The sequence below is a fragment of the Heptranchias perlo genome, chromosome 27 (genome assembly GCF_035084215.1).
Source record: "Heptranchias perlo isolate sHepPer1 chromosome 27, sHepPer1.hap1, whole genome shotgun sequence".
NCBI lineage: Eukaryota > Metazoa > Chordata > Chondrichthyes > Hexanchiformes > Hexanchidae > Heptranchias > Heptranchias perlo.
Genome location: NC_090351.1, coordinates 33,421,555 through 33,440,468, shown reverse-complemented (window position 1 = coordinate 33,440,468; position 18,914 = coordinate 33,421,555). Strand labels below are relative to the sequence as shown.

General features: G+C 42.0%; 1 protein-coding gene across 3 annotated transcripts in view; it reads right to left on the bottom strand.

Moving 5' to 3' along the window:
* Positions 1–7,286: 7,286 nt before the first annotated feature.
* The window catches only part of LOC137344559 (AMP deaminase 2-like), a 126,065-nt gene continuing 114,437 nt past the window's right edge, over positions 7,287–18,914 (bottom strand). For all 3 annotated transcript variants that reach the window (XM_068007602.1, XM_068007603.1, XM_068007604.1), the window contains one exon: positions 7,287–17,986. In XM_068007602.1, the coding sequence (XP_067863703.1) occupies positions 17,777–17,986 (210 nt within the window). In that variant the 3' untranslated portion in view covers positions 7,287–17,776. The remainder of the gene's footprint in view (positions 17,987–18,914) is intronic.

Here is an 18,914-nt window from a genome sequence, read left to right as displayed (position 1 = left end):
AATCTCCCAGCTGTCAGCAGGTAAGAAAGTCAAGTGTTAGGATGGATTCTGGTGCTACCATTGTTCCTGACTCCACTTCCAGTGTCATCATCAATAGCCGAACATTGTTACAATGAGGCACATTGATCAACTAGAGTAGTTATTAAGAGGACTATTTGGGTTCTGAAGGGAATGTTTCTGTGCCTTGATGGATCAGTGGAGGAGCTGCAGTATGCTCCCGTATGGAACTCTCGCACTGTGGTTGTTTGTTGTGTTCTGCATAGTTTTATCATTCGGAAAAGATTGGGAAATGAAATTCCTGAAGGAGGAAGGCTCAGCTACAGTAGCCGCTGAAGACCATGAAAGACAGCGCTCATTCAGAGGAGGATACTCTTCTGGCTTCCAGGGAAGTACGTGGACAGATTATTAGCAATACATCCTCCTCGAATTAAAGCACTTCCCTGACTAAACTTCCATTGCTTCGTTTCCCGAGTCGTCATGTCTATTCCAATCTTTCTATGACAAAACATGTGTCACCAGCCAAACATGCCACTTCACTCCAATCACACCCAACAAATGAGCTCATCAAACAACAGAGCCAATTCAAACATCATCTATTTTATTAAGCATTCAGAGTCCAACTTTAACATAACACCCTACTTCTTATCACTGTGCTTCCCTATGACCCATCCTCGTACTTCTTCTCGGTGCAACCTGGGGGACCAGTGTCACAAGAGGTGGTTGGTTGCATGTTTGGATCGAGAACCTCTTGAGAATGAGATGATTCTCATATAATGACAGCTGAAGCCTGGGAATGAACTGCTGTGGCTGCATCTTTTGTGCGACTGCCTGGGCAGCCTGGTGCTTCCTCCTACGTGTTCTTTTACTAGGCCTCTGAGAGGCTAGGTGGGAGAACCTGGCATATGCAACAAAGAAAATACTTCCCTGGTGTTCCTGCATAGGAAGGCAGTGAACTCCACTGTGACTCTTGATTTCTGCCACACATTCTGGAAGAGCAACCTCATTGGAAGCACATTGGTCTGATGTTTGTCAAACATCCTTCCCTTCAGACCAGGAGTCATGAGACATGAATCCAGTGGCTCTTCAGCCAAGGACGGCAACCTCTACCGGGGAATGGTCGCGTCCTCTTTCAGTCCCCACTCCTCCAGATCCCTTGTGCTCTCTGAATCTTTGTGTGCTAATTTCTTATCCCGCAAACCTGACCACCCCCGACCCCCCACAGTGAAAGTCTCAAGCTGTTAAATGCAAGAGAGAGGGCGAATAATGCAAGAGATGAAATATATCAGCTGCGGCCAAAGATAGAGGGACCAGGTTCTTCATTGCTATCACCAAAATGCTTCTCCTCCTCCTCCTCAATATTTGGCCCCCTTGATGTGATTGATCTGCAGAAGAGGAAATAAGCTAAGAAAGGATGTATAGTACCCAGAGAGTGTGAGGAGATAAGACTTTTCTGATACTTAAAGCATCACTCACCTGCAACCAGCACTGACTCACTGACCGTGCCAAGATGGAGTGCCTCCGCAGCATCTTCATTGCCTGCTCTTTACACTGGGTCAGCTTCCTTATTTCCAGGTGGACGGTGTCTCCTGGCACCAGTTTGTCCAGGAACAAGGATAACATTAGATGAAGGCAAGCATCCGAAGGATATCTCCAAGGTCTCAGAAGACAGCTGGCGTACGAAGGCAAGTATTGGAAGGACCCTGTAACAGGAGAGGATGGAATTGTAGGGGGCTGCACGGAAGAAATGCTTGTGAGGGGAGTTCCAAATGCAGGTTGCAGGTAGACGAGTTGAAGAGCCTTTGAACCATGGTGCATTGTGCATGACGACTTATCATTTCATTTAAGAAGTGAGGGTAATCATTGAAGCAGGTCCCATGGTGCCCAAGTGAATAGGAGACCTTGCCCACTCTCATCAGACCATTGAATGTTTTGCGGCAGTGGTCAGGCATCCTGGGGCTGAGAAAGGTGGCATTCAGCACATTGCAACCTCCCTCAACATGGCTCTGGAACCTCCTTTCAGCAGCTTTCTTCCATGCAATCCCATCCAAACTTTCACACCACATCCTCATTTACTCTATGTCGATCTTGAAGTCTTCATCAGAAACATTGTGCGCTCTGCACTTAGGGCTTCTTGATGCTAGGGAAGGGGCAGGGTCTGGAGCTGCTGTTTCACAAGCTAATGACGATGCCACAAAGTGTTTTGTATCTTGAAAACTTCGCTGCCTGTTCTGAAGAAGCATGAAAAGAATTCAGTGCAGTTCAACATTCTGGCAAAAGCTGGAGGAGAAAACACTTGCTAGTTCCGGGAATCGCTGCCATCCTACGTTGTTGTAGGCTTTTAAATTCTGTAGCAATATCTTCCTCCTCCCCCCATGTATTTCTTCCATTTTACACAGGAGCTGTGCCTCTGCCCTGCCAACTGTTATGCAAATAAGTTGACCGTGAATTCCAGCGGGGTCAGCAGCGCACGTCGCCTGCTGATGCCTACATGTCCCAAAGGCCTCGAAGAAATTTAGGGCCACTCTCTCCTCACCATTTTCTCACTCAGGTGCTTTCAGAATAACAACATTTTACTGAGCTGAATTAACTGGTCTCAACTGAAGCAGTAGATGCTACATTTGGACTTGGTGTTCCTCCACCAATCAATGAAAAAAATTTCAGCCAGGATTACCACTGTATCTCTAACGAGTGACCCCTGATGTGCTTATATGGATATTGGACGTGGACAGAGTCAGGCTCAACTATGATGCCTCCTCCCATTGTTGAATAGCTGGCTGATATTCACCGTTTAGGCTCACATGTGAAGAATGCACACTTGGGTAAGGTAGGTACCTGGTGCATCTGGCACTCGTGATCATACCCCAGCAAAGGCCCATCCCTTTGGAAGAGGAACAGAGGAAACTGGAGGTGGGGAAAATGACAATAAAAAGATGCCTATGTGTCATTCAGCAAGCCCATGCCTACGAGTTTATTTTTCATTCTGAGGCGATTTCTCTTCCTGCAGTGTATTCTGGACAGGGTGAAGTTACAGTGGTGAGGTATCATAGTAGATACAGCACAGAAGGAAGCCATTCAGCCCATTGTGCCTGTGCCGGCTCTTTGAAAGAGCTATCCAATCATTCCCATTCCACTACTCTTTCCCCAAAGCCCTGTAAATCAAGTATTTATCCAATTCCCTTTTGAAAGTTACTATTAAATCTGCTTCCACCACCCCTTCAGGCAATGGATTCCAGATCAGAACAACAACTCGCTATGTAAAAAAATGTTTCCTCATGTCGCCTCTGGCTCTTTTGCCGATCACCTTAAATCTGTGTCCTCTGGTTACCGATCCTTCTGCCACTGGAAATAATTTCTCCTTATTTAATATATCAAAACCGTTCATTATTTTGAACACCTCTATTAAACACCTCTATCAAGGTAAAAGGCGGGAGGTTTAGAGGGGATTTGAGAAAGAACTTTTTCACCCAGAGGGTGGTTGGAGTCTGGAACTCACTGCCTGAAAGGGTTGTGGCGGCAGGAACCCTCACAACATTCAAGAAGCATTTGGATGAGCACTTGAAATGCCATAGCATACAAGGCTACGGACCAAATGCTGGAATATGGGATTAGAGTAGACAGGGCTGATGGCCGGCGCGGACACGATGGGCCGAAGGGCCTCGATCCGTGCTGTATAACTCTATGACTAAATCTCCCCTTAGCCTTCTCTGTTCTGAGAACAACCCCAGCATCCCCAGTTTCTTCACATGACTGAAGTTCTTCTCCCTGGTACCATTCTAGTAAATCTCTTCCACACCCTCTCTAAGGCCTTGACATCCTTCCTAAAGTGTGATGCCCAGAATTGAACGATACTCCAGCTGAAGCCTAGCCAGTTTAGCATAACTTCCTTGCTTTTGTACTCTATGCCTCTATTAATAAAACCCAGGATCTCATATGCTTTCTTTTTTAAAAAAAACAGCCTTCTCAACTTGTCCTGCCACCTTCAAAGATTTGTGTATGTGCACCCCCAGGTCTCTCGACTCCTGCACCCCCTTTAAAATTGTACCATTTAGTTGATATTGCCTCTCCTCACTCTTCCTACCAAAATGTATCACTTCATGCTTCTGTGTTAAATTTCATCTGCCATGTGTCTGCCCATTTCACCAGTCTGTTACTATCCTCCACATTGTTTGCTACATTTGAGTTTCGTGTCATTTTTTTAAAATTCGTTCACGGGATGTGAGCGTCGCTGGTGAGGCCAGCATTTATTGCCCATCCCTAATTGCCCTCGAGAAGGTGGTGGTGAGCCGCCTTCTTGAACCGCTGCAGTCCGTGTGGTGACGGTTCTCCCACAGTGCTGTTAGGAAGGGAGTTCCAGGATTTTGACCCAGCGACAATGAAGGAACGGCGATATATTTCCAAGTTGGGATGGTGTGTGACTTGGAGGGGAACGTGCAGGTGGTGTTGTTCCCATGCGCCTGCTCCTCTTGTCCTTCTAGGTGGTAGAGGTCGCGGGTTTGGGAGGTGCTGTCGAAGAAGCCATGGCGAGTTGCTGCAGTGCATCCTGTGGATGGTGCACACTGCAGCCACAGTGCGCCGGTGGTGAAGGGAGTGAATGTTTAGGGTGGTGGATGGGGTGCCAATCAAGCGGGCTGCTTTATCTTGGATGGTGTCGAGCTTCTTGAGTGTTGTTGGAGCTGCACTCATCCAGGCAAGTGGAGAGTATTCCATCACACTCCTGACTTGTGCCTTGTAGATGGTGGAAAGGCTTTGGGGAGTCAGGAGATGAGTCACTCGCCGCAGAATACCCAGCCTCTGACCTGCTCTCATAGCCACAGTATTTATATGGCTGGTCCAGTTCAGTTTCTGGTCAATGGTGACCCCCAGGATGTTGATGGTGGGGGATTCGGCGATGGTAATGCCGTTGAATGTCAAGGGGAGGTGGTTAGACTCTCTCTTGTTGGAGATGGTCATTGCCTGGCACTTATCTGGCGCGAATGTTACTTGCCACTTATGAGCCCAAGCCTGGATGTTGTCCAGGTCTTGCTGCATGCGGGCTCGGACTGCTTCATTATCTGAGGGGTTGCGAATGGAACTGAACACTGTGCAGTCATCAGCGAACATCCCCATTTCTGACCTTATGATGGAGGGAAGGTCATTGATGAAGCAGCTGAAGATGGTTGGGCCTAGGACACTGCCCTGAGGAACTCCTGCAGCAATGCCCTGGGGCTGAGATGATTGGCCTCCAACAACCACTACCATCTTCCTTTGTGCTAGGTATGACTCCAGCCACTGGAGAGTTTTTCCCCTGATTCCCATGGACTTCAATTTTACTAGGGCTCCTTGGTGCCACACTCGGTCAAATGCTGCCTTGATGTCAAGGGCAGTCACTCTCACCTCACCTCTGGAATTCAGCTCTTTTGTCCATGTTTGGACCAAGGCTGTAATGAGGTCTGGAGCCGAGTGGTCCTGGCCGAACCCAAACTGAGCATCGGTGAGCAGGTTATTGGTGAGTAAGTGCCGCTTGATAGCACTGTCGACGACACCTTCCATCACTTTGCTGATGATTGAGAGTAGACTGATGGGGCGGTAAGTGGCCGGATTGGATTTGTCCTGCTTTTTGTGGACAGGACATACCTGGGCAATTTTCCACATTGTCGGGTAGATGCCAGTGTTGTAGCTGTACTGGAACAGCTTGGCTAGAGGCGCAGCTAGTTATCTACGCAGCAAACTTATCTATGGAATTATACTCAAGTCCAGGCTATTAATATAGATCAAAAAGAGCAATGGTCCTAATACTGACCCCTGGCGAACATCACTGTATACTTCCCTCCAGTCTGAAAAACAACCGTTCACATTAGGCTGTGATGACACAAAAGCATGTGTGTTTAAATAGGTTTCTGCTGGGGTGGGGGGGTGAAAGTTCTGAAAATTCTGAAACACAGATCCTCCAAAGCTGAAGTGCAAAATGTTACGGCCAAATATGTAAGTAAAAATGGCCATAGAACTCACGCCTGATCGTTAGCATGGATAATATTTACTCTGTAAAGGTTAAATAATGGCTCAACATCGCAAGTGAGAACTGTGGCCATTTTCAGCCCCAAAAATTCCCAGGTATCCACTCTTGCTGACTCCATCCCAAATTCTGGGTCATAGGCATTTGCATAAAAGGGGTGGGCGCCCATCTTGGCGGGACAGTGGAATGTCAGGGCAGCACCTAGACACAATATTAAGTGGGCCGGCTATGCTAGCCAAAGATGCCCTCGAAACTGTAAGATTTTCCCAACCGGTAAGTGCCCATTAACCAAAATTTCTTTTAAAAGGAACACAGAAAGATGAATCTGAAGAGTTTACATTGGGTCTGATTTATTATTTTAAACTGGAAAGACTCAGGAATTACTTCAATGCAAGTTACTTCTCCCTTACGTTTTAATACTTGGTCCACCAACAGCAAGTGTTCTTTCCAACATTAACTTATGTATAAAATTGCAGGCTGAGAGTTTACACTCTGACAATACACACACCAAGGAGCAGCATAGTGGAACTTTTACCCCCAAGTAGTTTGCACCCAACTGCCTTTGCAATGTTCCTAAAAATTCTTATCTAATTAAAATCATTAACAGACACCGTTGCTTTTGTAATTACTATTCACCAGCAAATATGAATTGTGATATCGCTGTGACTGCACGCAAAATGAAAACAGAGTCAAATGTTATTCAGGAAGTGCAATCTTGCCAATTGCCCAGGGTTGTGTAAATGCATCCGTCATCCAGGCACGTACTTGGGGAACAGATTTGTGTCGACACGATCTGCCGTTTTCTGAAGATGTCTGAAGACTCAGCAAAACAATAGGTGCTTCCTGGCCGCAAACTGATTTTACTCCCACCACAAATATGTGATACCTAGAAGAATAATGGAGTTATAGAGTCACCCCTAGTTTAATTTTTCAAAGAACAGTGGCCTAACCTGACATAAATGAGCTAATTTAGGAAGCTGTTATGTGCAGTTGATTCAACTGCGCAGAAATGCAAACATTTTTTGCATTTTTATGAAACAGAAGTTGCATTTACATAGTGTCTTTCATGACCTCAGGATGTCCCAAAGTGCATTACAGCTAATGAACTGCTTTTTTTTTTGAAGTATAGTCACTGTTGTAATGTATGAAACGCGGCCATTTATTGCTGCTGGTGAATCATTCCTCTGTTTGCTACTTTAAATGGATGAGTCAACCCACGCACACAAGAGCCAATGGACAGGCAACGCTCATTCCCAGTCATACAACTATTCTTCAAACAGCGTAATGTCAAAACTTTTGAACAATTCTTTATTGCAATACTTCAGCATAATTACATTTTTTCAGCAATCTCAATTAACAAAATTAACAAGCAGTCGCATTACAGTGCAAAACTGGCATTAACAAACTCAAACAGATGGCTTCCAGTAAATCAAACAAATTACAGAAATCCTCATTTACCATATTGTTACAGAGCAGCCAAATACTGTCAAAAGGAATACAGACCTGTAATTTTGTGTTCACTCTCTGAATGTGGGTGTCGCTGGCGAGGCTGCCATTTATTGCCCACCCCTAGTTGCCCAGAGAAGGTGGTGGTGGTGGGCTGCCTTCTTGAACTGCTGTAGTGGTTTGATACAACCAAGTGGCTTGCCAGACCACTTCAGAGGACAGTTAAGAGTCAACCACGTTGGAGTACGTATAGGCCAGACCGGGTTAGAAAGGCAGGTTTTCTACCCTGAAAAAGGACATTACTGAACCAATTGGGTTTTTAAACCAGCTTTTTAGAACTGAATAAAATTCAGCTGAGGCATCTGAACTCTCATTCTCTGGATTATTAGTCCAGGCCACTAGAATACTATTCCAGTAACATAACCACTACACTATCCAATGTACCAAAATATTACAAGTAAATTGTCAGGCTAATGTTGTAGCCAGTGCTTTCCATTTGGTAAAATCTGCTCCTATGGGAAATGGTTACCAATACCAGTGTTTTAGTCTGAGGTCAAGGCAGTTTTTCCATTTTTTGAACTGCACATGGTTTAAAATCTGGTAATTCATACATGCTTTTTACAGACAGATCACAGTAACAACGGGGTATACAAGCATGCAAACATGTTAAACTTTAGGTCCTTAACTGTTTTTTTTTACAATCCAGTGCCACCAATTTTCTGGCTGCAAGCCGGACATTCGAGTACACAATATACTGGTCAGTAAGGGGGGAGCTGCACTGGTTGCAGAGTTACAGGTCCATCACAATCTATACCATAATTACGTTTTTGTGAACAGGTTTCAAAGACCATCACAGCATTTGCAGATGCATACCTACTTTTAGGTGGATTTGACTTGATGATATGGTAAATCAGAATTTTAGAAATTTGCTTTTCACTCACATGTGGTCTGAATATATTTGCATGTAATCAGCATTTTTAAGTAGTCAAGCCAATGGTCAACATCTAGCAACAAGAAAAAAAAGCAAATTCACAGCTGGCTTTAAACCAACTGTTAAAGGGTAGCAAAACACTGGCTAGCCACAGCACACGGAGGTGGGCCTATCACAGCTGGAACAGTTAATACACAGCATAATTTTTATAGATGTGAGTTAGCACTCTTGTGCAGTGAAGTCCCATGTACTATAGTATTTGTATGGAACAGTAAACACTAAGAAACAAGTTAAAAATAGGACCCGCACTTCGCATAAAATAACTACCAGTACTCAATGGGAAGTATTTAACCAACACGAGAGTTGGTATTTAAACAACTACTCTTTACGGTGTCATATAACCCATTTGAGTAATTCTGCAGAAGTATTAAAAACCGCTGGCAATACCCGTGACCCAAAATCACGCACCACCACAAGTTACTTTTGGATATAAATGCAACAACTGCAAAGTTTCAACAATTGGGTCATGAGCCACAGGTGCGGTGCAAGGTGAAGTACTACAAAAATACTACCTGCTTTGTACCGGGGATGCTGCATTGGACGCACACACAGCAGCATCGGGCTGCAAAAGAACACATCCATAAACAAAGTACCTAACCTCCCCTCTTAACCACTCAAGGCCTTTATTAGGGCCTACAACAATTCTCACAATGTTCAGTACATATTGATTTACTGTAATACTTCCAACGGAGAAAGGCAGTTAAACGCAATCTAAATAACGCTGTATATAATGTAAAGTATTTAATGCCTCTATCCCAGAAACTTCTCACTGCTGCAGCCATTATCATAGCTTCAAAGAGAGATCAATGACTTACAAAACGCAGATAATTTAATACAGAAATACTTTAGCGTTCCATCGATAAAACACCTTCACACCTTCTTAGGAAGATGAGTTAGAAATAGAAGGCTGGCACGTGTGTCACAGCAGAAATATAATCGTGTAGCGCGAATGTAACTACCACGGGCAGTACGCAGTGAAAATGGAGACTTCAACTACAGCTGTGATAATCTGCAGTTGTTTCCCTCTCCTGTGGGCAGTCACAAAACCAGTTCCAAAAGGAGCAGAGACTAACTCAGCAAATCTGACGATATACAGTTTGTAGAAGTGGAAAACAGGCTATCATCTTCGGTGGTAAAAACATTAAAAAAAAAAGTTTAACATGTATCACAGACAGAAATAAAACCTAAATCTGATCTTAGTTTATAAAATGGCACTTTGCTGGAACAGTATTTTCCATCTTATTAGCAAGTTCCTCTCCTTGCTAAAACGAAGGTTATTGTTCGTACCAGGTCAACTAACTATTATCTAGTTTTTGTAAGTGAACAATCAGTGATGTACAAAACATAGGAACGAAATGATTATCACACTCCTTGAAATAATGTATCTCAGGAACCAGGGCTTAAAATCAAGAATAAGAATTCCAAATGAGTTCAATGACAGTTCAGAGGAGGATTTAAAACCCTACAGTTTATTTAATGAGCACAAACACATGAGTAAACTAGTGAGTAGTCCAAGCCAGCTGCCACGTGAATTGTTCCAACAGGAGGTTTATATTCTGGCCTAGTGTTTGTGGTAATAGTACCAAAAGGTTTTAGTATTTTCGTACCCAAGAGAGATACCGTGCATAAGCATCACTAATGCCTATATGTAATTCACAGTGGAGTATAAATTATGGCTTATCTCCAGTGTAACTAGTGACGCTTATAAAAACTGCAACAGGTCGTACAGTCAAGTATCAGCCATCTCAGACATTAGGCTGATCTTCAGGTAAACAGTAAAGGAATAAGATGTTTACAAAGCAATAAAACACAGAAGCCTACTGTCAAATAAAACACAATAGATGCTAAAGATTAAACTAAAATGAGTGTTTAAAAAAAGTCTTGATGAAAATTCTAAACTCTTCAAGTTAACCTACCAAATTACTAATAGTAAACTTTAAAAAAAATCCTGACCATTGATCCCTTTTTTAAAAAGTTTGAACCATACAGCTTCCCCTGCTTTGTGGACTGCTGCAATAATTACACCATACTTCTGTTATCGCCTCTTTTAAACTAGTGTAAAATATATTAAGCAATAGAAAGAACTTGCTTATATATAGTTCTTTTTCATGTTCTAAAAGACATTTCAAAGCACCTGGCAACCATCTTTTAAGTGGAGTCACTGTTACTTCACAGGCAAATGCCATAGGCTATTGTGCACAGCAAGGTGCCACAGCAAATAAGATTTTATTTTCGTGAGGGAGAAATGTTGGCCTGGGTACGAGAATTCCCTGTTCCCCTTCGAATATTTCCGTCAGCTTTTAGAGTTATACAGCACGGATCGAGGCCCTTCGGCCCATCGTGCCCATTTATGCTCACCTGAACATGTGGATGGCCCATGAAGATGGCAACTCCAACAATGCAGCACTCCATCAGTACTGCACTGAAGTGTCAGCCTAGATTGTGTGTCCAACTACTGGAACAGGACCTTCTGACTCAAGGGTGCTATCAACTGAGTCAAACTGAATTTTTAACGATAATAGCATTTAAAGATCTGGGATTTTGAGCCCTGAATTTTAACAAAGGATGTAATAACTGCCAGAGGTTGTAAAGTGTGTTGATAGGCAGTGGATTTACTTTTAATAAAAGCTCTTCAATTTTAGATCAACTGATATTAATGAACCTTACTGGTAAACCTCAAAGGTCATTTCTGAGCACTTTCACAGCCCAAATCCCGTCAATCAGGCCTTCATCCAGTGTTAACCAGTCAGTCTCCATCTGCATGGAGGTGCTGATGTTCCTCATCTAAAATGGGAGTGACATATGTACCCAAAATGAAATTTAAATGTCTAGATGAAAAATAATCACATTTTATGATGTAGTAACTCCAGAACTAAGTTTTCGTTTACAGCAAAATTTAATTCTGAACATGTAAAATTCTCATGGCAAACTGACAGGGCTCCAGTCTGTACATAAACTCATTTTTCAACATAATAGTCCTGTAATTTGGATTGCAAGATCCAAATTAAATTGTCTTAAAGCATTAATTATATTTATACTGCCTGGATGATTACCTCTACATTTTGATCAAGTAAGGGCACAGTTAGAGGTATTCTGATTCCATACATTTATATGCAGCAAAACAGAAGTGGCAAAATTGATAAGTAGGCTGTATTAATTAAATTTTTCATACTTTACATCTATATTTCTTCGTCCATGTGTAGAGCACGCATTTCCTGCTTGCAAATCTGTTGTCACGATTTTTGGTCACATTTTGCTATCAACATTTCCCATTTAATTTTGTTCTGTCAAGTGTAGTTGTACACTCTAATCACAAGGTGGCTCTGTGCTTTAATTTCTGCAGTCCCTTTCCCACTGTTTTTTTAATATACACAAGATGGTGACAATCAACTGACCACGCCCAATGCCACAGGTAATTAACCAATCCTAGTTTGGATTTTTTTAAAAAAAATGAATATTAAATATCTTAGATATCAATAATTCAAATGATGTTAAAATGATGCCAGAACTTTTGAAAAGAGTGTTGGCTGGATTAAGAGATTTGCTGATAAGGGATACCCAGTTGTTCATATTCCAAGCTTTGCCAGTAAGGGTCATGACTTCAGCATTCCAATTACATGAAGTTCACAAAGAGCATGGACTGATGCACACAGAAAATAAATGGGACTCACCAAAATATCCATGTCAATACAGAGAACAGTATTGTGCAAATTTGTATTAAATTAAATTAAATAAAATCTTTTTAACTCTCTTGACCGTGCCTACCATTCCTCACAAATAACTCCTGTTCTCCAGTGTTCATCTCCACTCCTCTTCCCTTCCAAAAGCATTGACTCTCTTACTGGGGTATGGTTCCAAAGGTAGTGGGTGTTCTGTTACCTTGCACAAGTGGCCTTTATTCATGCTTCAACAGTGAGTGTCAGGATCAATCTGAATGCGGCAGAAAGCGGCGTGGGGGGGGGGGGGGGAAGAGGGGTGGGCATCAGTGCTCAGCCCAATCCTGTCCTCACTCGAGGGCCACACATATATACTGCCAGCAGGGGTCGCTGTATTGGCATCAGGAACAAGAATCCCTGAATCCAGGGATGTTGCAGCCAACTATAATGTCCCTACTGTTGCTACATCTCAGCACACTAGGGAATGAATTTGTAACATTGCTAGTCTCTAGGGCTTATGATGCATTGACGATACTTCTCAGCCATGAGGGAGCTCACAAGGGAACTTTTGATCGTATAACTCTTTTTTCACTCCCATTTTTCTACTGTACCAACGTAAGCAATTTTTTAAAAAGCAATATGTTTGCTGTATGTACCTGACAATATCAGCATATAGGATTGCCAGTCAAATAAGTCAGTGTATACAAATATCAGTTTTAATTTACTCCCTTTTGTAGGGAGGAGTCTTTGTGCTCTGCAATATAGGCTGAACTTCCTTCAGAGCTGAATTTGTTCAGTTTGGACTCTGGATTCTAAGCACTGACTGGAACAGAAAGCTGGCGCTTTCGTCTTTTGGCATGGCTGTTTATAATAATGCTTGTAGAGGGAACTCACCATTACACTAAAGAATGTGACAAGGGGAAACAATTCCCAGGCTGCACACAACAAACTACTCAACCAATGAAGTCTTGACCAAACACCAAACATGATCCGAACCAAATCACAGAGATCAAACATTGACTGGAAATACTAGAAAAACTAGAGATAAAAAGAAAAACTGTAAATCTGACATAAAAACAGGAAAATACAGTCTGATAGTCTTACATGAAATGTTAGCAGTTTCAAATGCTAACCAATCTGTCATGCATTTCCAGCATTATCTGTTTTTATCTAGAAAAGCTAATTTGGCTAATCAGGTTTTTAAAACATGATGTGCGCTACTTTTAACGCAGAAGTTTGACCTCTATTAGCAATATAGTGAATCAGCTCTACTCGCTAATTATTTTTTTAATTCTCCCATTTTATTGCAATACTAGCAGAACTCCTATGGCGTTACTCATGGTGAACACTGAACTCTCACCATTTTTAACCATAGGGTTATTATCAAGAAAGTGCAATGGGGAAACGTGATACCTACAAGAAGCAAATGCTGTACGCAAGTCTTTAATATATTAATAGATATGATTCCATATATTGGATTTAACTAATAGGCGAACCTGGTTATAATGGGAACTTTCTGCAATGAAAATGATTTCAAGGCCTGCCTGAGATAGCTTATAGTATTATAGGCAGCACTCGTTTTTTTCTTTTAATTGTAAATAATGTAAAACGTATTAAAGAACTAAAATTCTAGTCAGTAGGGCAGTGATTGGAATCTACCCATAAAGCTAAGCAGCACTGGCAGAAGCTGGTGAGCTCCAACTTCAAAGGACATCATAAACGAAAGCGCTGGGCAAACTGCTTCCCCATCTATTTGTCAAATGCACGTAATCAGTGTTGTGAAAACAACACTGCATTGGTCGTGCAATTTAATGAAAATAACGTCCCTTCTGCCTCCCATAAGACACTTCCCCTTTAAACTTCAAAACATGCAAATATTGACTCGTAGATGCACCCAGGCCTTTACAAGAAAATCATTCCCAGAATTTAAGCTCAGGGTTAGACTTGGATACCATGGCGAGATGGGCCATGGGTTTGGGCTTGTGATTCAGCCTTGTGGTTTGTTACTTATCAAGCTACTTAACAGCAGAACCTCAGCAGACTACTGGGGGCAGGTTGTAGGTTGTCTGTCACCCTCACAGTTGGGGGAATGGTTTGGGGCACTTGAAGAGTGCAGCGTAATTTTTAAAAAATGATCAATTGGGATGCAAGAGAAATGTTAATCCTACAAAGAAGTGGCTTCGACAATATTAAAAGGGCTCCGTATAAAATCCAATCAGTGTAGAGCAACTGCTAACTTAGTTCAAATGCACAAAAAATCTTTTTGAACAGCTTAGAATCATAGAATATTATAGCACAGATAAGCTATTTGAGCCATCAAGTTGGTGTCAATGTTTTTTTCCCCCCCATATGAGCCACCTAATCTAATCCCACTCTCCTAACCAAAACTTCCCATTTTGTTTGGACAAAATGAGCATGGTCATTGCCTACTGCACTGAGGTACAAGTTGCACTGCAATCAATAAAGAACGCCTGGGGTCAGCAGCAATCTTGTTAAGACTTTATCTGTTCCCAACCATTACTGACCCTAAGAGACCTGCACTATAACCACTACTATAACATCACTATCAGATAACTGATTGATTTACTGACTGTAAACTGAACAATCCCTGACCCACATTGGATACTGTGCTTCATGCTGCAGTAATCTCTTGTTGATTGTCTTTTAGTAATACTCAGAAATCCCATGTGTTCCCAAATATGGATCCGATTATTTAGCTTTCAAGCAGTAAGTTGCATTATAGATGCACTGACGTGAACCTGCTCCATTTCCACTAGGTTACAACCAGCAAATACAGTTGGTTAGTGTTACAAGGCTGCAACAGGTAAGGGCTTCAGACAGTGGTGTAAATCACATAAGTGACGCTCAATTGGTTTCTGAAATCCCATTATCCCTCACCAAAATAGTCACAGCATCCTAACATCAATTACGTTTGTTTTTTTTAAACAATAAACTATGTTGATAAAAGCTAGTTTTGTACCAACAAAAAAAAACAGTCCAAAGGAGTGAAACATTCCTCACGCGACAGCGTTGAGACAAACCTGTAAACACTGAGGCAATTATTTTATTTCCTTTGACAGCAGGTTCTGAAGCTATCCATTAAGGGGTGCCTGTTATAGAGGCAATAAAAGATTCCTGCGAGTGTTGTAAGGATGTAAAAATGATTGAGGAGTTCTGATGCCCTGTACCACAAGAGCAAATCATCAATAATTGAATCCGCCCACTCATAATAGTTCAGGTAGGTATTGTGCCTACATCGGTACCAATTGTCTTTCTAGCCATAACTATTTTTGCTGCAAGCTGGGTTTCCCCTCTTATTTTAATTATATGACAGGATTGTACTGGCAAAAAAGTACAGCCTTGCAAAAGGAAGGGATTGTTCAATACATTAAGCATTAAGATATGCACTATATAGTATATATACCATTTTCAACAAAACCTGCATGTAGCCAAAGCAAATTTTAACAAACTTCATTGAAACATCTGGATTTAAAAGCCAATGGCAATTCAACCATGGCTGGCTCACTTCTTTATCCCCACTTAGAAAAGCAGCATATTCCTTTTGAAAATCTCTGGCCCCAGGCTTAAACAACTAGTCGTCTAATCCCAAGGAGTTGAACAACAAACCCATGAACATGGTGTCCATGCACAATTGCTGTCTGAGCTTCATTTCCACAAGTATTTAAAACAAAATTACCATCCAACACGGCCACATGCAATTTTTACGAAGATGCTGTTTTCCTTCCACATGGCATCAAGTGATGTAGCTTTTAGCTGCCAAAGGCAACATGGTCATGATGTGTGTCCTGAGGTGCTGCAGGTAGTTATGGGGTCATTAAACGTAATGTGCACATCAGCATTTAACAGGAAATTACTGTGGTGTGCTGGCAGTATTTCACCATGCAGCAATAAGACACAGATTCACAGTCACTGTCCTCCATGCAGTATGCTTCAGTCAATAATCATCAATTGCATGAGGAGCAAAGATGTTAAGCTGACCCAGTGTAAATGCACCTACATTTTCTGAAATGAAGCGGATGACATTTGCCTCTGCAAGGCTATCAGGAAGCAGAATACTAAGCTCAAATGCTGAGCAAATGCACAATCAGCAGTTCAATCAAAGCAGCTTTGTTAGCAATACTCAGCAACTTTCCAGCTGATTTAAAAGAGCCTACAAATAACTAGACTTCATATACAAATTAATTAATAAACTCATAAAATTGGGCTCAATTTTTTTTTTAAAAAGGTGCATTATTTATTAACACAAATACTGCAAAGCACCTAATTCTATGAATACTATCACATGCAATACATTTAGGGCAACTGATCTTGCAATCTGTGGGTTTAGAGTTGCCTGGAGCATGTTGAGGTAATGGATGTATGTGGCCACAGGCTGACCAGTTCCACATTACGTTGGCACTGGACTAGATACTCTAACCTGCAAGGAGTGTTGTTATTCATCATTTTAAAAACGTTTCATAAATCAGATCTAGTTTTCTTTTTAATATATTGGTGGGCCGTGAAGGGGGTGGGGGGGGAGGGGTGAAGAATGAGGTCAAATTAAAAGTACAACTTAAAAATGTTTCAAGTCTTCAGGATGTCCCAAAGCGCTGTACAGCCAATTAATTACTTCTGAAGTTTACTCACTGTTGTTTTGCAGGCAAATGCAGTAACGAAATTGAGCACAGCAAGGTCCCACAAGCAGCAATGAGATAAATGACCAGTTAATCTGTTTTTTGGTGGTGTTGGTTGAGGGATGAATGTTGGCCAAGACATGGGGAGAATTGCCTGCTCTTTTAAGTCCATCTAAAAAGAAAGACAGGGCCTCGGTTTAATATCTCATCCGAAAGATGACACCTCTGACAATGTAACACTCTTTCAGTACTGCATTGAAGGGTCATCTTTAACAATGTGCTCTTAAGTCCTGGAGTGGGGCTTGAACCCACAACCTTCTGACTCAGAGCCAAGATTGCCAACATTAAGCCAAGCCTGAAATTACCATCAGACTGCGGCCAGAAAGAAAAAAATAAAACCGATTGCTCACAATGCTCATGAGGACCTCCCTATTCAACAATGAACGTATATAATTGGGATGTTCACTGGGCATTCCATCAGCTAAAAAACCTACCCAATTTCTAAACATCCTATTCACATCATGCTTGTGGGAGTGCCTAACGTGCTAACTGGCTGCTGCGTCAATTAAAAAAAAAATGCAATAATGGAAAAGCGAGAGTGCCTGAAATGTAATGGTCATTAAGGTGGGTGGCTGCTAAGGCAAGTTTTACTGTATAACAATAGCACCTCTTGGAATGCAGGGAGGTTGAACTTTTAAGAACAAGCCAAAAGAATGGACACAGTCATGTGATAAGCAATATGGAGTACGTTTTACTCCCCCACCCTGGACAATTCTTGACACTCAGGCTAAAAGGTCATCCAAAAGATTAGGCAACCATATTGAAATAATTGACACATTATTGTAAAACAAGCACAATGCAAGGTAGAATCTGTTGTGTGTATGCTAGAGAGCCAAGTTTTCAAATTGTTTCAATTTCAGATGCTCCTAGTAATAATAATGTGTATTAATGATAGTGTGGGTAAACATTGCCAGATGCTCTAGCGTTCTACAGATGTCCAGTTAACAACACTGGCCTTCCAATGAGAAGGCCTTCATTCACTTATTGTAAAAGCAGCTTATCGTGATTCAGGTACTGGAGTCATGTTTATGGCATCATTCTCCTCCCACTGTTCTGCAGTTATCAATGCCTGTGTGATCAAGTTCAGCTCTTCACACAGTGTTTCATAGCGGTAGCCAACCCGGATATCCGGAACGTTAGTGCGACGGATATCGTTGCCCTCTATGCTCTCCTTTTGATAGTTTGGTCCCAGCCAGTAACCCTTCACCTGAAATGTGAACAAAACAGAGGTATTCTTTTAAAGAAAGGGATCTTGTAAAACCAGCATAAAAACAACCAATTTGCACAACTTGAATAATTTTTTTAAAAACTGCTTTATTATTTCACAGGCTGGAATTAAGGTCACAGTTTGTCCTTGGTTTGTGCAAGGTTACCCAATCTCAGCTGGGATGGTGGTAGGGTCATTAAGATTGGCCTGTGTCTTATAGTAGGGAAAGGAAAAACATCACACACAAAAAATACACTGAAAATCATCCAGTGACCATTGCACTCGGTGAATGTTGGGTCAGGGCTCAGCTGTGACAATCCCCACAGTCAAATAACTTGGCAACACTCATAGTCTGAGCTCACACATGAAACATGGCCACTTGGGTTGAGGTGCTGGAGCCTTGTGGAACTGTATCCAGCTCCCATGTGAGTAAAGTGCCCAGGCTCATCTTGTGGCCGAGATCGGTATGTTCCCAAATGAGGGACGGTGGTGGTCCTGAACATTGATGCTACAACATAATGTACCTCAAGCATCTTTCTAAACATTGCCTCCCCACAAAAAAACTCTTCTACTATCCAAACAACATTTCCTATCCTGTGCCAATCACATTTTGGATAATTTTGCATTGGGCCAAGTAATCCAAAGGGAAAAAAAAGGATTCTTTAAACAAGCAGCAACCCTATTTGGCCCAATTTATAGGTCAAATCTTGGGATATCGAGTAAGCTAACCATCAAGTGTGCACCACTATTACAGCCGTGATTATTTCATTAAGCAGCCACAAGCAAATAAAAGCTGCAAATGTGGAATGTTCATATCGATCAGGCAACATAACAGGACTGACCATGTGAATAAAGCTCTGAGACAAATTAGGAGCTGGTTATTTGGAGATGCACATGTCAGAGCTGCAGCTTCAGCCACAATAGCAAT